Below are 24996 nucleotides of genomic sequence, written 5' to 3' on the forward strand. Positions count from 1 at the left end.
TTCAATTATTTTGCGATAATATGACTATATATGCATATATATTGCTTTGTATCGTCTTATAGAGCCATATTAACCAGTTTTGTCGAAAAATATAAAGGTCGATATTTAGCCAATTTTGGAAAAAATGCCTGTACTATAGTTCAGGAATTTTTTCGAAAAATGCCCAAAATATCGACTTTGTAAAATTCAATAATTTTGAGATAATATGGCTATATATGCACATATATTGCTTTGTATCATTTTATAGAGCCATATTAACCAGTTTTGTCGAAAAATAAAAAGGTCGATATTTAGCAAATTTTGGACAAAATGCCTAAAATATCGACATTTTAAAATTCAATTTTTCGAAAAAATCCCTGTACTATTATAGTACAGGCATTTTTTCCAAAATTGCCTAAATATTGACCTTTATATTTTTCTACAAAACTGGTTAATTTGGCTCTATAAGATGATACAAAGCAATATATGTGCATATATATCCATATTATCGCAATATCGCCCTTGGTTTCCACCTCTTCTGATAATATATAAGAGTTCCTTTATCATCTAACACCTTCTCCTTTAAATCAAATTGCAGCATCCACTGTAGTATTTTTACTCTAATCTACAGTTTACTATGTCGGTCGGTTTGTCGGATGGTTGGTCGGTCAGTAAACACTAACTCAAATTTGAGCACGCGACTGCAGCCATGTATATGGCCTTGTTAAAATTCAATAATTATGCGACAATATTGCCATATATGGGCATAATATTGTGTTATAAACATATTATAGAGCCATAGTAACTAGTTATGGCAAAAAATAAAAGGGTCGAAATTTCGCCATTTTTCGAAATGTTCCCTGTACGCATGCGTTATATGATGAAATAAGACCTGAAATTTATGAGTACTAAACTTTATTTAATTGTAATTCATGCTTGTGAAAATATGATTACAAACGTGATTTCGTTAAATCGTGCGTAGACCGCGTAATTTTTGATTGCGCACCGTGAAAACATAACCACATCGATTCCTGGCCATAAGGAATATACTCTGAAAAATTGACTTAGCTAGATGAAACTGATATCAAGATAAGGCCATATACAAGTTAGTGTTTACCGACCGACCGACCGACATAGTGAGCTGTAGAGTCGCATTGCACGCGACTAAAAAATGGATATTTTGGCCATTTTTCGAAAAATTTCGACCCTTTTATTTTTTGACATAACTAGTTACTATGGGTCTATAAGATGATGTTAACACAATGTGCATATTTAACAATATTATTGCATAATTATTGAATTTTAAAAAATGGAAATTTTGGCCATTTTCGAAAAAAAATCCTTGTAGGCCACACATGGAAAATTTCAAAAAATGGCCAAATTTCGACCCTTTTATTTTTGGACATAACTAGTTACTATCAATTGCTATTGCAGAGTTATTAGAAAGTGCGACACTTGTTACGAAGTTCGACAGGTGTTAAAGTGCGACAGAAATTAAAACAAAATGCGACATTACACAGAGTGCGACAAGCTATTACAAAATGCGACAGGTTATTACAAAGTGCGACAAGCTATTACAAAGTGGGACAGGTTATTACAAAGTGCGACAAGCTATTACAAAGTGCAACAAGCTATTACAAAGTGCGAACGAAAGGTTATTACAAAGTGCGACAAGCTATTACAAAGTGCGACAAGCTATTACAAAGTGCGACACTTTTGTTACGAAATTCGACAGGTGTTATAAATAATAAATAACATTTAATAAATAACATTTATAAAGCGCAAGAGACAAAGGTTTCAAAGCGCTGTGTTTCCAAGATCTGTGCAAGTAGTAGCGTGTGATTATGCTTCTCTGAAGAGATGAGTTTTGAGTTTAGTTTTAAATGTGATAACAGATTTTGATGAGCGTATTTCGAGGGGTAGAGTGTTCCAGAGTTTTGGGGCTGCGAAAGTGCGACAGCAATTAAAACAAAGTGCGACAAGTTATTACAAAATGCGATAGGCCTACACTTATGTTACGAAGTTCGATAGCTGGTGTTACAAAGTGCTACAGCAATCACTACAAAGTGACAAGTTATTAGAAAGTGCGACAGTAATTACGATAAAGTAAGTTATTACAAAGTGCGACACTTTTGATACGAATTTCGATAGATGGGTGCAAGAGCAACGATTGCTACAATAAGTGCAACTCAGTACATTGAAGCATCCCTTTATGTTGAAGCAGTTATTTGAGAGTGTTATAAAGCAAAATAAACACAGACTATAAGAATAAAACGGTGAACGACCAAGTGACTTCAAAATAGATTTATTAAACAAGTTTTACGTATGGTAAACTTGACCTCACAGTTTGTAGCCAAGGAGTCCGGTGGACAAGACAGCGATGGAAAGTGGTTAAAGAGGGTAACAGAGCAGTAAACAACACTATACAACAGCAGACGCACCTTGGCCACACGCTAAAACATTTACACATTTAAGATGCGTAATATAGGTCAACTATTCATAGGGATTACACTTCAGCTGGCAGAGGAGACATTCCAGCTAAGTTTTTTTTCCAGTATTACAACATCAATAGGCAAGGCTCACAATTCAATAAAATCATCAACCATGTTACTTAATAACAAACATGGCCAATCTCTTATTTTCTAAACTGTACAACTGTATATTTTATCCCGTATCATATTAGAATTCGAAATACTGAATAAATATTTCAGAATGAATACCATGAAACATTAATACACACTATAGCGCCCCCATTTGGTGATAACATTAACACACATTATATCGCCCCCCCCCCCCCCCACCCCCTTTTGATAACATTCATACACATTATAGCGCCCCTTTTGGTGATAACATCTATACACATTATAGCGCCCCCTTTTGGTGATAACATTCATACACATTATAGCGCCCCCTTTTTTAGTATTCATTATATACATGTCAACATACACCTGCAGAACTCAAGTATAAATAATTTATAATGACTTATACTGTACAGTAGTCGCTGCAGAAATGTTCACCTTTTTAAATACGCAGTATGCAGTTATTTTAAGTACAATTGTCTTATTTTATGGATATTTTTTAACAATTGCATCATTTTATAATTTAACAAATTTAAGCTACTTTCTATCTGCTAGCTACCTTCTTTCTAGAAATTAATCAAATTATTTGTCATCAATGTATTTATCAAGTAATTACAATATTAATTATCAATTGATAATACAATTTCAGTTACTAATACAGTTATTAATTATGTAACATAATAATAATAATAATAATAATAATAATAATGTAGCCTATGAGAAATTAGGTAGGGGTGTACCAACACTTAACAAAAATTGTAAAAATGGCGCCATAAAGGAAAAATAAAATTAATTTAATCCTACAAAAATGATACGAGACTAAAAAAGTTTCAGTATAGATTAGATTCAGAATTTAGAAATCTATGTGATAAATATGAGACTGCGGACTCTTGAAGTTACGGTAAGATTAAAAGCAGTCCCTGACCAATCTCTTTTGTTTTGCCGCATTATTGTTTGTTGGTCAAATAAATAAATGAAAATATACATACACTTTCCTATGAAACGAATGTGGGGAAAATATGTGTTTTAACACCAAGACCTACTCCTATTAAGGAGTTTCTGCTGTATTATTATTTTTATGTGTGACCATATGTCATCAACTTGTTTCTTACTGGTTACTGCCTCCTGAGGGTAAATACAATCAAGGTAAACACATTAGCTATTGATATAATATTGATAAACATAGCAATTTTAACCAGTTTTGTTGATTTATGGTGGCGATACCCATATTTTATGAATAATTAAGCTAGAATAACAGTTTTTACAGAATCAAGACAATATTTCTTAAACACACCTAATTAAAAAAGGTTATCTTGTACAGATTAATGCAATTAAAGATGTCTGAAAACATAATGCTAGGATATGTTGCTGTAGCAAAGCTTCTGGCTACTAAAGGTAGGATTTGCTAAAATCACACTGCCTAGCAGAACTGCAGAGTTTACACATCATACACAAAGTTGGTGTTGATGCCACAGTGCGACTCCGAGAGTTTTGCTAAGCTAACGTGAAAGCGGTATAAGATAGTTTATCCTAAAAAACATCCTTCTAGGCAAATAGTGAGTAAAGCCGGGCTAACCATTGTCCTCGAGATGAGAGGAAGTCTAAAAAAACCAACATGTCATGTAGGCCTACCATAGTTTTAACAGCCAGAAGCTTAAATACAGTACCATATCTATAAACACAATGAACAATTTTTTCTTTCTCCTAATTTTGATACTGTTTGTATGTATGGACTTGCTAAGACAGTAACATGTACAGTAAATTGTCTATAAAATTACAACATGACAACGATGACAACAACTACAGTATCTGCAGTACTGTAGTACCAAAAAAACAAAAATTATGGAAGAAAGTACAAATAATACGGCTACTAGCATTTTTATATTTACATGAAATCAAATTAATTTTTATCAGAAAAAATTGTAGATTAATTGAAAATCCAAAAGTATATAAATTAGTAAAAAGCCCATAATTAGTTGGTTTTTATCACTACAACAGCATATTATTTTCTAACAAATAATAAAATATAAATATACATATTTTAAGTAGATTTAATTGTTGAATTAAAATCATTAAAAATAATTATGTATTACACAATTTGAAGCACAGCCGATAAAATAACTTCAAATAAAGATAACTTTTAAACTAAAAAAGAATAAATGGAAGCTACAGTATAGTAAAACTTACTGAAAGATTAAAATTGTTATATTAAAGTAAATATAATAAAATATAATTCTTTGCACGAATATATTGTTTGCAAGGCATTGATCTTTTATCAATATAGACGAGAGATAAATACATTGCAAGTCAACTTTAGAGACACTCGCAACGCCGGTTTGCACTTTAGGGTTTGGAAGAACCCCTTGCTTTTCCATCTGAATGAAAGCATTTTACCATTACCCATATCCAGCTGCTTTTTAACTGGTCTGATTAGGCAAGGAAAGCACCCTAACCCATCAACCACTATTCCCTCATAGACTTCAAATAGGTAGATAATTTATGCTATTGTCTTAAAACAATAACACATAATAAAAACAAACAAATAAATGCATTACATATTTCAGCAGAAAATTACACAATATTAATAATTGTTATTTCAGTTCAACATTGAATAAAGTTATTGAGAAATGACGAAGAATTTACAGTTATATTTACAGTTAGCTACAATATATTTAAGTCCCCTAAGTAACAGGTTACCAAAGATACTTTAAACACAAGATACAACCCTTTGATTTCCAAAAAAAAAATGGATATGACTTGTTCATCAACTAATATAATGTATAAAACTAATGAATGTTTATGCGTTGAATGAGGAGTATGTTTTCAAAATTGACTGTCCTATTAAACAAGGTAGAGTTAAGTCATTAGGAGACAGTTAGGCTGTCAACAAATGAAAATATTCTCCCATTTAACTCATAAACATTTATTATTTGTTTTATAACACACCTACTCTTCTAGTGTAAAATTTTATTTAATTAATTTCGCGCTTTGAAAGGCAAGATGGCAGACTAGCCATTAAAAAACGCAGCAATCATTTTGGTAGTACGATAGGTGTATCACGGTTATAGATATAGTTTTTGAATGCCCAACATAGCCACCAGTCTTATGTTGGACAACTATCTGAAAATCGCAAGGATACCCTTATTAGGTGTGTTATAAAAAACATCAACAGGATATGCACCGTGCTCGTAACTTTCATAACCATTTCAAATAGTGATGCCATCGTTGCACGTAGGCAACTACAGTAAGACTTAAAATGGAGCTGCTTACAATATAATTTCTTCCTATCAAGAAGGGTGTCTTGTGTTTGTGTTATCTTTGGTTTAGTATAAGGAATCCTGCCAAACTACAGTACAATTTTCATAACTTTGTCCTAAGTATTAAGATTTTATCTACTTAGTACTGACCCGGTACTACTTCAATAACATCCCTACCAAATATATCATACATATTTTACATATTTCCTCCCTTTATTATAACAAGCATGCGTTCTACCGATTCCAGATGTACTATCATATGCCAATGAGACAATTCATACTGTGAATTAATAAAAATATGTTTTACAGCCTTCTATTTTTTTTTTAACATAAACATTTTTTTTATAGAAATTTTTAAATTAGTTTGCTTGAATTCATCATAAACAGGAAAGTATATTTAGTTTTTAGAGATAAAATCAATTAAAACATTTTTGTTATAAAACATTTTAAAAGATTGTTAAAAGAAGCATTCCACTGTAACACATTAATTACACCAATCAAAGTTTCGCATTTTATACATGACAAATATTAAGGCTTTAAACAGTTACAGCACCCTCTGTTGGCAGACAGTTACTAAGAGGTAATGAATGGTATACATAAGGCCTACTGTAACATCTAAATTGTTTAATCAATTCTTATATTCGCATACATTAATTAAAACAGATTTAGCAGTCTAATTTACAACTAGTCACTGTTTTTACACTATAGGTCATATGTTACTAAGACAAGTCATTACAAAGACTGTTTCTTAACCCGGTCTTTGCATGAACTTTGGCAGGAGCCATATGTTCTAGAGTTTGTGAATACATGATACAAAAGACCATAAATATTTCACGGGACTGATACTGAATGTGCAATACGATAATTACGCAAGTACATTATCCTCTGTATTTTAAGCACATAATATCGTTGTGTTGTAGAAAACATCTATCGTAACTGTCTTCATGTGATTTAAAATCAACCAGTCATTTCCAAGTGCAATATTTTGCACCTCAATTGAATAAATTCATTATTTTTCTTGCAAACTTATCATTTTACTTGTTTATCAAACTTTATAAATGTTCATAAGGGTTATATTTTCCTTGAAAATAATCCTCAATTATCATTTTTCTCCTTTTCATGATTTTTATTTTTTGGAACCTCATTCAGGTCGAATACTTCAGCATGTAGGGGTGGAAACTGCATCTCTGGGGTTTTAACTTTCAGTTCCATTAATCGACGTGTGTGCTCTGGACCGATCTGTCGGAGCATTGGAAGAGTTGTCACCAGTTGGCCAAACATGCTCTTATCCTCAGGATGATTAATTAGTAGTTCGTACTGGAGAGACCGTAGTAAATTTCCCTGCAATTTCTTGATTGGTTCGATCTCTTTTAGGAACGGACGATCTGTTGAAGAGAAATAAAGATGTCGATATTAATGTGTTATCAGTGACTCTGTCCACATACGCTACCAACATAGCTTTTTAAAAAAATATGCATTCAATTTTGTTTATTCTAACTTTACCAGACACAAAAACATCTCCCAACTGGTTTACTCATGGCCAGTTCAAAATTTAAAATATGCCCTTTTATATCAGGTTAAGACACCCCTGTGTTAAGTTTGTTAACACATTGCAATCAGGCAATAGTTTATTAATTATTAGTATGCAGATGTCTGGGTTACTGACTTGTGGCATTCAAATGCAGGTTTAAAAAAAAGAAAAGGAAACTTCAATTTGAAAACTTCAAAACAATGTGACCCTAGACCTGATAAACAGCACCCTATTTCTTCTGAATTTCCAGTTTGTCACTTTTTAGGCCCTAAGTTTATTTTAAGTTGATTAGTGGTGTTGACATGTTTAACTTTATCTGAATCAGAAAACACTCTAAGCCAAGTTTTATGTGGAACAGCAATGTAAAATATTGCTTAATTATGCACATGAATTTCCATATAGGCCCACAAAGAAAATGTTGTGTTTATGTCTAAATACAGTAATGATGTAGTCCCTAATAGAGGTACAAAAACGTGCTCAGTGGCACTTACTAGAACAGGTCCAACATTTATACATTCACAGCTTGTAATAACATCATTAATCATATAAATTCATCAATATAATGATAAGATATTCTATGTCATATGATCTTTAAGGTTGGTTCCATTTCTTAGTTAAACAGGTGCTAATCTGTAGATCCAACTAAACCTTAGGTCACATCTTAAAAACTATTGTTTTGGTGCAGACCTCCCAGATTCCGGTATTTAATTAATTTTTTTTTCTTGATTATTCATAATATGTAAAAAAACATCCGGATAATGTATAAATATATTATTTATCTACTTCTAGGCTTCTAGTTCTCTTATTTGCTTTTAATGTTATTTTGTTACTAGTTCAATATAAACAAAAGAAAGTGAGAGGGACGTAGTGTAGACATTCATTCAAACATTTTAACAATCATGGTTGAGACAAAAAAGCAAAAAGTTGAGTTTGATGGAAGTGATGACAAACAAGATAATCAGTGAAGCGTTTTAAAGAAAGTAAATGTTTAGCTAAAGTAGAATGACGATGATGTGAATTAGCCTACCAAACGACAAAGCAATCTTCAGTTGAACTACTTATACCGACCAAGTGACCGACAAAAACCAGCCAACTACAGAAGGCAAGATTTACTAGGTCAGCATACAGTCCAAAACAAGTTTAGCAATCAATTAAACAACTCGCACACATTACGTATACGAGGAACATGATGATATTTTCATGAGGAGGGCTGTTATCAATGCCTGTAGGGAACACTTGATTGTAGTTTTCTGATTGCTGTGTCAGAGTGCCTTTAGTAAATCTGATTTGCATCATTGTACCACTGGAGTCAACTTCATCTTCATGTGAGATGCGATAATTGTTATAATAGGGAGTTGACAATAACAACAGCCAAAAGTATGAAGAATAGGAGTCGCAAATGTAGATGAAAAGAAATTGTGTTAATATTATTATTAAATTATTATTTAAATGATGATAATGATGATGATGACAATAATAATAAAACATTTATATATTATGCATTAATCTCTTGAAAATATTGTGAAAACTGTATGATTGACAAATTATCTACCATTTTTTAAGTGTTTGTTTAAACTGCAATTAATGCATCCCATTACCACAAGATCTTTCATATCAAACAATAATTTACTTCAGAATCAATAAATCAAGTAGTAGTTAATTTGCCATATAATTTATATCTCTCTAAACTCCCTGCCATCAACTGCACATCAATTATCAATATTATAACACAACTGATTGTATCCTTTCAATTTGATTGGTCAATTACGCATCACGTGTCATTTGGAATTACCTCTATCTAAGGAAAAAGTTATATCTAATGGTGTAATAAACGCACTCTAATGCACGTTCAGTTCCCTGTAAACATTTTGATAATTTTTTAGTCTCGTTACAAAATTGTTCAACTCAGGAAATATTCTCTCCATTCAACTCATAAACATTAATTATTTGTAAATACTATCTCACCTGGTGACATTATGACAACCGCAGACAACAATGCGTACTCGCTATCCTCCAGTAACATCTGATTCACTCGTGCAGAGAAGTCAAACAAGAGATCAAACAAGTTTCCCAACGGCATTTCGTGCGTGTCTTTTAACGAGAACATATCACCCGTTGTCCACCAGTACACCATCCCGTTACTAACGTTGGCAACGGTTGAAAACCTGATGGTTGCAACTTCAAACAAGCCGGTTTTAATCAACGTGATTTGGTCTTCTCGATTGAGGTTTTTGAAACCGGGAATTTTCTTGGCGAAGTTGACAATACGTGTGATTTGACTAGTGAATTTGCTAGAAAAGAACGTCCACATCTTCATTGTGTCCAATGGCTTGGAATAATCTAGCTCCTTCGGTGGCTTATCGGAAGTTGGAAATCCTGGCGGATGGTTGCATTTACTGCAATCATGGTTGTACCGTTCTTTAAGCTAAAAGATAAGAAATATTTCATCAGTACAACAGGACTGAAGGCAAGAGTGGGACCGTGCAAAATAAGCGGTGCCTATTGCAGGTGTTGGTGTAGTCTAAACCAATATAAAATTCCACTACAGTATTATATAATACACCATAAACTATTAAATTATTTCAAATTATTGGTTTCTTCTTAACTTAAAAAGCCCTTTTGCTTTGTCGTCATATAAGCATCATTTAATGAAGGAAGAACTTTCAATGAGTCGAGGGGCGTTTTTTGTAAGAAATATTTCTTGTTTAACTTTTATTCACAATATTTTAATTTTTTTTCATACGTAGAATGAAAAAAAGAACACATACTGTGAATGAACATCTTTTACAAACAAAGATTTTAGTTTTATTATAATAATTTTGAGATACCAGTTAAAACAATTTGGTAGCTCTATCAATATGATTATATATAACATGCTATTTATTATCAATATTTCAATGAATTATTTTCTAACCATAAAATATAATGGTTAACAATTAGATGGCCAATACTCAAATGATTTCAGAATGATGTTTTTAAGAAGTGGCGCAAATTACCATGAAAAAAAAATCACTAATGATATGAACAAAGGACTCAAGGATAGAAAGTAAAGTGTGTTACCACTATGCCACGGTTTCTCTTTTGCAAAATAGAGTATAGAAATTTGTATTAATTGATAAACATTAGCGTTTAAAAAGAAGTTGTTTTTAAAACATAGTCTGGTTTGAAAAGCAATTTTTTTTTTATTAAATTGCATTAACTAAATTAAACAATATTTACAGAAAATCATAGAACACAAGTTTTAGTCAGTCAGGTTCTTACAAAATATTAGGAAAAAGATGAATATTTTGCACATATGGCGTTTCATGTGTATAATGAGCTCGAAAGACAAAAATCGATACGCCGACTGGTGGACTAACATAAAAAATACAATCACTACAGCCTTGGGAAAGTCTAGTTTATTTTCTTTTATTTGGCAGTTTTAAAAAGCCAATATCAAGTTGATAGATCTATAGATAGCTATTGTCAAAAGGTGAGTGATGCATTGACGGAAGTTGACAAAATGGTGATGAATCTTTGACAGTTGTTTAGTTTTTGTTGTACTTTTGTAATGATAAATTAGAGATGGACAAAACAACAATTGTATGTATTTGGTGCAAATATAGAAGATGTAAGAGGTATAGAGAGTGTTTGTTTGTTTGTTTTATTCGGTACTCAAACAAGATACCAAGATAACTAACTTCGATGGAGTAAGAGCAATTTTCTGTTTGGGCTCATGCCTATTACTTGCTCCTGGCAAGATGAAAACGTACTTTTAAGAACTTTTGCAGAATAAATATTATTATTATTATGAACCCATAAAGCTGAAACAGCTTAATTCCAAAGGGATTTTTATTAATGGTAGGACAAAAATTGGCATTGGGATAAAGATTTCAGAATTTAGAGATTCAGAGATTAAGTGATCATTTTCAAAATTATCTACTGCCGTTTTCAATTTAGAAGTTTATGAGGCAGGTTGTTTATGATTAAGCCAAAAAGCTTGCTAAAACAGATTAAAGAATAAACAAAATTTAGTTACAGGTGTAAACAAAACTTAATTGGAGTAGTAACTGCTGCAGAATACATTTGGCATGGTTCCTAAAGTAGATGGACCTATAGTGTGAAATGGAACAATTCATTACGTGTTGGTCCAGATTACACACATCAACCAGTAGGTTTGCGGTTCAGTGTGCAATTATTCCATTCAAGTTTAAACGTGGGTGTTTTTATTGTTTCGTGGAAAAAATTCATTTGGTCCAGCTGGGTAGTTGATTCTCGGCTTGGTCCTGGGAACCAATTTTAGGGCACAAAATAAACACTTTGCTGAACACTGCAGTAGGTTGCGGTTCTGTGTGCTATTAGTATTATTACATTCAAGTGGAAGCGTTCTTTATTTCTTTAAATGTTTATTTTTTTCCCAAAAAAAAATAGTAGTACACTCTCAGAGTGCAATGTTTTCATTGTGTTTACATAATGTATTCTACTAGCACATGAAAGTGCATGGTATGTACTTTTACTATCAACTGGACATACATATATTGGGGTCAGCCTACTTTATGTTGTTCTTTTCTTGTCATCAATCCATACTAGGTCAACAATCTAAAGGTGACTATTTCAGTCCACCTGGGAGATTTAGGTGTAATTAATGCTGCAGTTGTACTTTAACTGTCTGACCCCAATAGATATTATTAAACTACAGTACAATTGTGTTAACTCACTGAAGAGATCAGTAGAACCATTTTTCATTTTTAATACAATACAGATTTCATAAATTTTTTACTTTTTTTAAGGTAAAAGTTTGAAATGTTTGCAGATGATGAGCTTATTTTAATATATTCATAGTCTGACTAAAATATATTATTTATGTTAGGTACAAATATATTTTCTTTCTCTCACACTGAACTTGTGTTTAATGCAATACAGTACTTTGTAACTTTTAGATTTTTTATTTTAGATTATAAAAGGATCTCAATGTAAATAAGCTGTTTGAACTATTATGGAAATATTTTATAAATTTACAGTATTTGTATGCGTTTTTTATGATGATTTTCCTAATAAATTCAAATCAAACTTCTGCTAGGCAGACAGTGGTCACAAAACATAAGTTTTGTCTAGTACAAGGAATTGTAACTGGCCTAGTGTTCAGATTGTGCTATTTTGGTCACTGTTTGATCAAATTAGGTCCATAGTGTTCGAGGCTATAGATATCATAGGCTAATATGTATAAAAGGTAGTGTGAACACATAAACATTTCTGGTTCTTATACTGTAATTGTAATGTATGTGCTGGTTTCAGCTGCAATATATTCACATTAAACTGGATGGACAAAGTACTGAAACATGAAACTATAACAATCATAGAAGGTGTTTGATGAGGTACTTTACTATGAGCTCTTGTGATGTACCAACATGAGAATGATGGATTAAAAGTCCAGTTGCCATCAACACACAAATTTGATGGAAAAAAATCTGATTTTTCTCCAAATTTTCTCCTGATAAAAATATATAAAAATAGCTAGTAGTAGTTATGAAATTTATACGGTCTGAAATTGAATTTATTCTTCTTTGTTGCAGCAAATTAATTCAAAATTGTTATAAATACTATCTATTTTAATATGTTATTGTCTTGTATTGAATTTTTTGTAGGGTCCCTAATGATCAGCTAAAATATTGTTGAAATAAATGAACAACAAAATATGTAGCTGTAGAAAGTACTAAGTTAGTACTAATGTTAGGTCAATGTTATATTACGTATACCAAAAGTCCACAAAGCAATTTACAAAGTACAACACATATACTGCAATAACATACATTATCATAATATGATTCAATGTTTCAACATTAATTATGGAGGAGTTACAAAGTACTTTTTTACTTTATACGCAAGTACAAATTTGCTTATTTTAAAAAGATCTGAACTTCCACCATTAAAGATGTATTGTCCCTTTGACTAATTCCAAAAAAATAAAAAATAACAGATTTCGAAAAAAGGTGGGTCATTTTGAAGTATCATAATAGTTATTAACTTTCACCAAAAATTTTTCGAAAAAAAAAATAATTTAACTGAAATACAGACGTTTTTTTGTTTAAAAAAATAACTCTGACTTCCAGTCAAAGTTTTCGATCAAAACATACCCCATAATGAAACGCGCTTGTTTGGCTACTCTGTATGCGTAATCATAAAACTTTCTTGCAATCTGTGTGAGAACACCTTCTCAACCATGACGAGTTGTAAACAATGCTAATTAGCATCATACATAATGCATACTCGTGATTTGAAATCTTTGTTTACTTTCGTTCGCGACAATTTTCCAGACGAAATGTAATCAAACTAATTTACCTGTTAATTACGTAAACTTGTTGCTTTGAATAACTTTAATATTACTTTGATATGGCCAATTTAAATTTAGAATATTTTGACCTTCATTTTTTTGTGTTTCAAGGGACAATACATCTTTAAAGTATACTACTAGGGTTAAAATTTTGTTTTTTTCTGCCAGAAATGGAACATTCCTTTTATTTATTTTTCATGTTCGGATGAAAAATCTTTAACCAAGACATGAAAATGTACAAAATACACAAATACTTACCCTTTCTCGTAGATTTTCATCTTCACCTAGAAAAGGATAATACTTTGTCCGTAAAAACTGTATACGTCTGAATGTGTAGAAACAGCTGTCGTGATAGGCTTTGTACACCTTTTGAACAATATCTGCATATTTCTCCTCGTTTTCGGGTAAAATCGGAGCATTTAAATCAAAATCTGGCGGTATAGTGCTTAATTCTTCACGTCGTTTTATATGCATTGACATCTCACGACCCATTTCAACAAAGTCCATGAATCCTGACGGACATTTGGAAATGATTGTGGAAGGAGAAAAATCTAGTTTCGGACTGCCCTCTGAGCTGGAGGAGATTGACCGCGAGTCGGATTTACCGTCGGAACCAGCAGAATCGTAGGACGGAGGACCTCTAGAGAGGTCTTGCGGTTTTATTTGATGGTTAATATTATTACTATGATAAGGTGAGAAATAAGGTGCTTTGTTATCATCGTAAAGAGGTGAAATGTCCATAGGCTCCTGTTTCCGTGGACTCATCTTTGTATGCCCTTTTGAAATATAATTGCTCGGAGGAACATCCGATGGGAACTGGAAAACATCATTGGATGGGCTCTTTCCATGGGAAGGTTTTTCATGAAGACTATCGCGAGATAATCGACTTCCTTTTTCAAGCGGTGTCGGCACCATCACTTGGTGACTGCAAGACATAGTATCTTTGTTTTCATGTTCACCAGGACTAGGAGTATCGCACGGAATCAGGATAACTGGTTGTCCAGATTGTAATATCTTGGTAATTTTATTTACAGGAATCTCTCCTGGACTACTTCCACATGAGATAGGGGCTGGTGAATGAACCTGCTGCGACCCTCTTCCAGGGCTCATTGCATACATGTCGTCATGAGAGGGATGCGTTTCTGATTTTCTCATTGAATTTGTACCCATATTCGGATGTTTCTCTGGCATTGGCAACATATCTGGGGACAGTTGCGACATGTGTTGTCGGTTAGGAATTGAACTGGAAACTCTACTACAGCTACTGACTGCTGTAGAAGCTAACTGACTCAAGGAAACTAGATCAGGATCCATGTCAGTGTTTTCATTTGGGTATTGACAATCATTTGGACTCATATCAAGTTCTCGTTTTATGATCATGCCTATATTATGGCCAAACGCCATTTTGTGTGCCATCATACTATTCATTGGCATCGATTTATACAGCGACATGTGTGAAATAGAGGGCGGTAGTAATGTGCTTCCCGGGGGTTGCATAATTCCGGCACTGCTCGGTGGCATTTGATAGCCACCTTGACTGAATAGCCGTGGCTGATTCCCGTAAAAGCCCGCCGGTTTCATTGATGTGTTATCTCCAAGGTTTCGTTGCTTAGCAATTGTCTCGTGCATTTTTTCAATCATGCGTTTTGATCGTCTCCCCAGCCTTGATGCTAAAATAAAGCAAATGAATAAATGTTAATATTATAATAAGTAATTAATTGAACCATTAAGGATATATAATTAAGTATATTTGTGACATGATAAGGACCATGTCAAAATTATTCTACTGCAGTCACTGCAGTAACTACATTTTGGTTACTCTTTAACTTATTTATGTAGTTTATTTAGCAGCTTTTTGGGGTAAATCATATACACCGTCTATGTCAGTTACCGACTCATAAATCTCTACATATAAACTAAAATCATACATTATTGCAGTAAAAGAAATGTAGGTACGCTGTACTCATGGAGTTATAAAATTAGATTTAACTCCATGCTGTACTGCAGTAACTTCAGTCAAGGCTGTAGCGAGAGGTTAAAAACAGATGAGGGAAAGATTGAGAATCGAGGTGGGTGGTGAAAATTTAAAATTTCAGATGTGGCAAGCTCCTCCTCTGCCTCATGCTGGCTACGGCCCTGGCAGTAGACTAATTTGGACATGGTCCCTTACAGTTATTCATAATAAAATGTAATAAATGATATTCTAATGCCAATTAAATTTATATTTTCAAGGCCGTATTATAATTATTATAATTTATATAGGTGGTAACATTATTTATGGTTACGTTATTGGTAAGTATTTTTCAAAAATGATTTTAAATGGCAGTAGACAAAATAAAAAGTTTTACAAAAAATTGAAGGACAAATAACCCCATTATATTTCATGCAAGAATTCCTTTTAGGCAATAAAAGTACCTCCTAAATAATCTCCAAATAGTAATCATCGTTATGATGTCTGTTGCTTCGTAGTTTCAAATATAATTGTTCAGAGACTACCGCGTGTGTTGTGCAACCCGGGAAGACGCAATATCATTACAATGTTTGGGATAACATAACAAAACTGCAATAAAACATGTCGACGTCCTTGGTCATTAGAACCGCAACAGCTGGGGACATATTACGAACAAACATTATTTTGCGTTTTTCCCCCAGTGACTTGATATATCAAACTCCACCTGTATTTGTTTTAAAAAATCTGAATAATTAATGTCCTGAAATTTCAAGGACATTTTGCTCGTCAGGTTTTTCTGAATATTTTGTGGTGGGTACTATTATTATAAAAAAATGTATTATTGAAATCCATCATAGATTTTAATTTGTTTTTCAACAAAAGAAATAAATGTGAATATATACTATTACACTGGCAAATTGATGGTATAAATTTATAATAAAAATAAATACTGTAATTTTGGTATAGTTAAAATTAAGTACATTTATAAAGTAATTGGTATATATGTCTTCAACAAAAGGATTGTTATTTTTAAACCAATATGTTTTTCATGTACGCCTTTATTCTTCTTCAGTACGTATCATTTGCAGACAATATCTGTATATCTCTTTGGTCTTGTACATACAGGCTTGCTATTAATTGAATGAATATAATTTGGAGAGGTGGTAGGAGGAGAGAAGGAAAAGAAGGGAAGAGGAGGAAGGACAGATGGGAGAGGTGAAATGAAGGGGAGAGGAGTAGGAGGAAAGGAGAGGTAGGAGGGAAGAGGAGAAATAATTAGGAGGATTGAGGAATGTGCCATTGGAATGCTCATGTTAAAGCTAGTCTTAAAATTAAACTGTTGGAAAATTGTCAATATACTGTATATAAACTAAATGCACTATAAAGACATCATTAGAATCTATTTAGGGTTCATTCCCAAAACTACCTAAAGTCACAACTATCCTTACAATAGTATATTTAAGCTTAAAACAAATAATAATACTTTTTCATTTATTGCAATTTGTCATTTTAACTTAAAATATGTACAATCAACAATAAAACATGGAATAACTGTCAGAACCGAATACCCCAGTCGGCTCTTAAATCACATCAAAACAGTTGTTAGTGCTGAAGTAGTAATGTTCTAAACTCATATTACTATCTGATACATCATAACAGTTTATAGCCAGGCAGTTCAAAGTTTTACTACCTTTCTTGAAATCCTAGGCAACGCATTTTTTTAAACCATTGATCAATAAAGATAAAAATATGTATAATAATAATAATAATATTTGAAACACAATGTTGTATTAATCTTTTTAAACCGATTACATGACATAATTGAGTAACACTTAAAAGTAACAAATTGTTGAAAATAGAGATTAAAATTTGCAGGGGAAAATAAGCAATATGATGCTACCTTTGCCCTTTTCACCATGTGATTTGCTCATGATTATTGCACTTTGCAAGGGATTTCCCATAATTTAGGCCAAAATGTTGGGTAATTTGTATGTATTTCCGTAGTATTTATCTTTATTTCTGTATGTCTGTAATTGGGCCAAATTTCCGTAGAATTACGGATGTTTCCATGGTACTTGAGAACTCTGAATTGGACCAGTTATTTTCTGCAGGCTATTTTTCATGAATACCACTCTCTATTTTTCAATATTCCGATCTTATAAGAATTTTTTATGAATATTCATTGAAAATATTGTGTCCTACAATGACCTACCACTTCCTGAGATAGGAAGTAGAGGTCAGATTTGTCTGACCTTACCTACAATGCATTTGTTTGATTGACAGTTCATTTGATATGATTTTTTTGTGGTAACACCTTGTGAATGTTAAATACATTAGCAGTATATCTTATTTCTTGTTACAGAATAGAAGTACAGATGATATGAACACAAGGTTAAGTACTACAGGGTGTCTGTACTACTGAAATTTGGTCCACCGAAATAAATATGAATTCTAAGAAATACCAGGCAAAATTATGATTTGATTTGATGAAAAACAAAATAAAACAATAAAAAGAAAAAATATGGACAGCATCACAAGAAGGCCCCTCCATTTTTTTCCACGAGTGTAAAAACAAAGCATGATAGCCTTTCGTTTTCATGACGCGTCAAACAAGCATCTACACAACTCAAGTCAAAAAAACATTGTGTGCATGCGAAGAATAACTTCTGGAAATTTACAGAAAAGAGGTCGGAGATAACATCATACTAAAACTGATACATTTTTTTTGTCTTGTGTGGGTTCGTCTCACTTTTATTATACTCTGTTATAAATATTTATATATGTGCATATTTATATTTTTTAAGCATATGTTTTCCTCTCATTTATGTGTTACAATGATAAAAGTAGTTGCAATACATACCATTTGCTTATACTGTATATACATAAAATGATTGACTTATTATACAATATACTGTACAGTATATCACGAGTCTTCATTAAAGTTCAATAACCTTACAATGAGAGACATTGGGCAGGTTGTGTTTTCATTTTTTATAATCCCACATGCATTAACTACAAACCCAAAGAACTTCCCTTACAATCCCAATAGCGTCCCGCAGGGGAAAACTACATCGGCCAGCTGATTATTACATGATTATTATAGAAACATCAACAGCTTCATGCAATAAAACATGGATTAGTTGAACAACATTGAGTTAAAAATTATGAACCAACTGAAGGTACATTGTAAATTGGTTTGAGATATGTTATGATTGTTATAGCTTTAATATAATTAAAAATGTAATATTACTGTAAATAATCCAGTTAATTAAGGTATACTCAAGTATAATCTCTCTTCCTAATTATGGGATATGAATCCTAGGTATGCGTTCCTAACCTTAATTTAGTCTAAATTATGAACTTTTTGGTCAATTCTAATGTTAAAGGAAATCCGAGCAGAATCCAGTCACTAATATCCGCCAAATTTTCGTACCCAGACCACTAGTTGGAATCGATACTCAGTCACTTTGTACTCAGACCCCCTGGGACAATACTGTTTATTTTCGTATACAAACTCGAGTCACAAACAGTATTAAAAGTAAATAAATAAAATCACCAAATGATAGTTATTCTAAAAATGTGTTTATTTACGCTATTAATTTATAAACCAAACTTTTGTACCAAAATTAGCCTTTTATAAAAGGGTCATTAGCTCTGACAATCTACTTGATGTCCTTGCTAAAATTTAAAATGTGGAATTACAATTGTGACAAGATTGGTCTGAAGTGGATTTTACATCGCATTAAAAGGATCATTTTAAATTGTTGAAATGGGCAGGAATACAATGGAACACCTCATGCCATTAGGAGTATTAAAGTACAAGTACTACGTACTATGCATTATGAATCAAAATAAACACATGTTGTCAGGGAAAGTAAAGTATTCTGATCTTATTTGATGACGATGATGATAATCATCATCATCATCATCACCATGATGATCATGATGATGATGATGCAGTGAGTCTATTGTATTCCAAATGAACTATATTAACAAGTATAGTGGAGCCTCTGTTTTAGGATATCCCTATGTTGATGATGATGCTGCAGTTAGTCTATTGCATTCAAAGTAAACTCCATTAGCAAGTATAGTGGAGCCTCTCTTTTGGGATATCCTATGTTGATGATGATGCTGCAGTGAGTCTATTGCATTTACATTGAACTCCATTAAAAAGTATAGTGGAGCCTCTGTTTTGGGATATCCTTATGTTGATGATGATGCTGCAGTGAGTCTATTGTATCCCCAATTCTCTATTAGTAGGCCTAGAAGTACAGCCTCCTATCCATATTAAGGAATACTTTTCAATCAAACAAACGAGAAATATATGTTTTAACACTTTGTATAGTCACAAAATTATTCCTTTTTAAATGGGATTCTAGTATACTCTAAAATGTACAATAATGCCACTGCCTTCACTCGACTCAACGTCACCTTCGGAGAAAAACTATTTTTTACACTTAAATAAGATTTTCCGTCACCGTAAGCCTTCTCCATTTTATCTCCTGTCTCATATCTTATCGAAAGTTTTGAAAACTGTTCTTGCCCGAAGTAAATACATTTTAATAGCATGTTGAAGTTTGTTAATTTGGTTGGTGATGATTGCGGTAACCTACGGCTAACACAATGAGAATGTTGTAGATGATAAAGAAATGTCAAGAGGCCAGATTTTTGATTAATCACAACATGTTGAAAAGAGCTGAATAAAACAGTAGGAGCCTTGAACTTGATAATAAATCTGTGTATTAAATGTATTAAGGACTGGGGGAAAACAATACCCAACGCTCGCGTTTAAAAGCTTTTCAACTCAACATATAGCAGCGGAATTAAAGCAATTGACTCGCAGTCAATGTCACTCACTACCATATGCTGCCGTTTAAGCGTAATTACTCAAAATTTATTTTCCACAAAACAAATAAATAAAATCAATTAGATGGGAAACATTGGGTGGTTTATTTTCATTTGTCACCATGTACTTCATAAACTCAATGTTCGGAATTCTTAAGTTTATGATGCTAAATTGTTAATGAAAAGTATGAACTTCATGAAATGAAATACATTAATTTATCGAGAGTTTCTTCATTTCTTTATGTAGTTTTTGTACAATAAACTATTGAATTGAGGGATGCAACAAATATTCGGGCTTTTTTTTTAATCTAGAAGGATGGTGGGGAGTAGACCCCTTGTTTATTTAGGGACAGTTCTGCTGCCAAATGGCCAGTAAAATAATTTTAAAAGAAAATGCCAATTGTGTTAAAATTATGGAGAAAAGCCCACTTCACTAGGGACAACCCCATGAACAATTTGGGTTTGAAATATTGTCGTTCTTTTAGTGCATATATTATCTTGTAGTACAGGAAACCCTCGTTAAGAGGACATTTTCGGGATCCAACAATGCCTGTCCCCTTAATAGGGGTTCACCGTATTGTTAAGACATATTGCCCCTTGTTTGGTTCAAACGAAAGTGTCCCCTTAACAGGGATGGGTGTCCTAAAGGAGGGTCTCAATTATACCATCATCCTATTACTAGTACATAATCTACACATAGCCATACTAGATAAGGAAAGTATATAAATTCCATGTACAATTACTTCACCAATTATTTAAATCAATGACAGGAAGGAATATTGGCATTGTTAGATTATTCTGCCTTTGGGATGGGAGTTACATCATATCATATCAAGCCTTGAACTTAACAGGAACTTGAACCCTTAACAACCAGGGAATTGAATGTTTTATCTTATACCATACTTAAATTATTAATTATTCAAATATTCTAATAGTACATTAAACCCTATGACTACATGCTCTCTCTCCTGAACTACCAGAGAAACAAATGTTGTTAAACTGCATGCCTCTGGTATGCCCGAGAAATATTAATTATTTTTCACTGTACTGCATATATCCCATCTACATCAGGTTGTTGCAATTTTATACTCTTAAAAAAAAGTCCAGGGATATGGGCCCTCTATAGTTCTTTATCATGTTCTTGCTTGTACTGATAACAAATGTTAATTTGTAAACATTTTTATATAAAAGGTAGAAGGGCCTGTTTCTGCTGCATAAAAATAACCGGTTAAAATCGGTGTGAATAAATTAAAATCGGTGTGAATAAATTAACTCCATTTTCTTGCCAGCAGAAACAGGACACATTTTTGGTAACCGGTTAAAAGGCAGCGCAAAATAACCGGTTAAAAACACCAATTTAAATCGGTGTTAGAACGCCGTTTAACCGGTTATCGCTGAGCAATTCTTAGCTGCAACACGAAATAACGGTTATTTGATTGACAGTTGTGACCCCGGGTCAGATACCGTCGCGTACCATGTGTGTTTTCCTCGTGGTTTTGACAGTCGAACGAAGAAATGAACATGTATGTGGTTGAATGAAATCACAAGATATGTTATTCAGTTGTGGGGGGAAGAGAAAGTACGGTGAAGGATGGCAGGCAATAAAAAAGATTCACAGATATATAAGAACATTTTTGCGAAAGTAAAAGAGGAATTCGGGGTGGAGTTCCGGACTACCCAAGCTAAACAATTTGAGGCGTTAATACACGCTCGCGAAGGATATGGTCCTATAAATACCAAAACGGAAACAAAAGGGACTCAGAATGTTGCAAATACCTACCAAACGAGAATAGATAATGGTTAATTAATTATGAAAACCCAAATTTTATAGCAAAAATCGTCCGAATTTATGTTAAAAAACGATGAATTTAGCAACAAAAACTGAAACCAAACGAGCGTATTTATGGCACGCCCCTAGTGCCTTTAATAGGAGAACAATGAACAATCTTATTTTGATCGTTTTACAGGGGTTTTACATCATCATTTTTTATAAAAACATCACATCGACCGAAAACAAAGGTTATCAGAGCCTTTGTTAATATATTAAATATGATTTTATTAAGCATAGAAATGTGCTATTATTTATGTTAGTATATAAATATACGAAATAATGTTCAACACTCATTATTCTATTAAAGGCACTATATGCGTGCGATATTCTATGACTTGGATACTCTCGTTTGATTTAAGTTTTTGCGGCTAAACTCATCGTTTTAAACATAAATTCGGACGATTTTTGCTATAAAAGTTGGGTTTTCATAATTAATTAACAATTATATACTCTCGTTTGGTAGGTATTGCAACATTCTGAGTCTCGTTTTTGTTTCCGTTTGGTGTTTAGTAGGACCGCGCTCGCAAAAGACAACTGTCGTTCACGTGGGAAGGGCCGTATGACAATCGCCTTTTTGAGGAATTAGGCTAGATAATAATTATCCTAGGCGATCGGGCGCTGCACGACCCTCCCCATGTTTATTGAAGGCGGCATGAGAATTAATTTTATTAGTGATGGTAAGTAGGCTTTACAAAAAACAAAACTTCTAGACCTGGAGACAACATTTTATTATGTTAAGATGTTTGAGATGTTCGGCGATATCACACACGTGTGTACTGACGTCGATGTAAACAAACAGCCAACTTACTACTTCCGTCTGAGTGTATTGCATTTTGGGTAATGATGACGTTTTGCTCGACGACCACCCATAGATTTAACCGGTTATTTCGGAGCACAAATTGAGCAGAAACGCGGTCTTGTTATTGTTATCTATTTTTAATCTATTTTAAAATAACCGGTTAAATTGCGTTATGCAGCAGAAACAGACCCGAAAACAATTTAAAGTTTGTTTAATTTTATGTAATTTATGTCCAAATGTCACAACAATATCTTGTATAAATTTCTTGTAGAAACAGTAGCAAATGTAAAATTCAAAATGGCAGTTAATTAACATGACCACATAATTACCAAATCACACAGGATTTTTCAAATGGGAGAGTGCTAAAAGCCATATAGTCTGTCAAAAAAAGGAAGGGGGAAGGGTGGCACACACAAACACCCTCCTCCTCTGCCCCTTGTCTGCCCAAAAACAATTTCAAATAAACTTTGTTGGTATTTGTTTAACAATTCCTCCTTTCTTTTAAAATATCTTACACAGATAAAGGTAAGATAAACTAATACCATACTGAAATAGTTAATATCATTATATACTAATGGATAGTTTTTAATAAAATGTAGGTTTTAATTAACATCACTATGCCTGGTTTAATAAACTGTAAACAAACAATAGTAATTAGTTATACTAGGGCATTTTGCCATAATCTATAATTCTCTACTATTAGTATTACTGCTGTAAATATATTACTGCAATTGTTTCTTCCAAGTAGCTATTTTATATTTTCTTCTGTTTTTTAATTGTTGATAGAGCTATGGCCAAACACAAAATTACATTAATTTGAATTATTTAAAATTCATGCATAATCAATAAATAATATAGAAATATATAATATGCAAAAATCAATACTATACAGTAGTTTATTATTATAATGTAAAATTAAATTAATTTATAACGTTAATGTGGTCTATTGTATTCTGGTAGTAATGTAATAAATAGGTTTGCGAGAGATACAAAATGCTCTTCATATAGTCAATTCCCTCAACGCAAAACTCCTTGAATATGCCACAAACTGTTTCCAAGCCACTGGATAATTTCAATTCAATTCAATTCAAAATTCTTTAATCATCCCACACGGGGCAATTCAAATATAAAGGTCTGAATTAAAGTGATCTTACAAAATATACAAAATATCACAATACACAGTACAATATAACGATAAAGAAGCACAAACGAGTGCGCGAAAGTTGCATGTTTCACATATGATTCTTATAACAATTTTTGGTTATATCTGAAGGCACTACGCAATGTGTACCGGTGTCTACCGCCCAAATTTTCCGGATCACTTTCTAACTCCAAAGGCCCACTAAATTCCTGCATACAACCATTAAAAATTTGAAATGATTAATGACCGAGTTATCTAGTACTTTAAGTTAAATATATATTTTCCTCATAAAATTGCATTTGAAAAATATGGGTTTGTGAATATATTATCAATATGAACATTTTTTTGTTCTCTATATTGGTGAGGGATATGGACTGCAAAAGGGACACTAATGTACCACGATACCACTTGTACTACACTCCTCACCTCTCTTGGTCTCGATAATAAATAGAGGGTGCTGTTTACCTATAAAAAAAACCACCACCTCCCATTTTTTTAACTTCAGATGTTGGTTTGTATGTCATACAATAATTAAAAAGACTTATTAACTACAGCAGTTGTGTTATTACAATATAGAAATATGTGAAGTATCATTCACGTATATTATTACAACCATGAAGCTATTACTATAACTAGGTGGAGACCATGGCCAAATGGTTGTTGTTGACTACTGTATATGTAAAACATTATAAAATGTTGACACTGTACACCAATTTTTTGATTAAAAACAATATACAATTCTATAAATTTATTTTAAAAACAACCATTTTTTA

General features: G+C 32.7%; 1 protein-coding gene across 2 annotated transcripts in view; it reads right to left on the minus strand.

Moving 5' to 3' along the window:
• Nucleotides 1-2268: 2268 nt before the first annotated feature.
• Nucleotides 2269-24996, minus strand: part of LOC144848103 (nuclear receptor subfamily 1 group D member 1-like) — a 120604-nt gene continuing 97876 nt past the window's right edge. For both annotated transcript variants that reach the window (XM_078704798.1, XM_078704804.1), the window contains 3 exons: nucleotides 13915-15326; nucleotides 9312-9771; nucleotides 2269-7200 (listed from right to left, as the gene is read on the minus strand). In XM_078704798.1, the coding sequence (XP_078560924.1) occupies nucleotides 6911-7200; nucleotides 9312-9771; nucleotides 13915-15326 (2162 nt within the window). In that variant the 3' untranslated portion in view covers nucleotides 2269-6910. The remainder of the gene's footprint in view (nucleotides 7201-9311; nucleotides 9772-13914; nucleotides 15327-24996) is intronic.

The sequence above is a fragment of the Antedon bifida genome, chromosome 1 (assembly GCF_963402885.1).
Source record: "Antedon bifida chromosome 1, ecAntBifi1.1, whole genome shotgun sequence".
Classification (NCBI taxonomy): Eukaryota; Metazoa; Echinodermata; class Crinoidea; order Comatulida; family Antedonidae; genus Antedon; species Antedon bifida.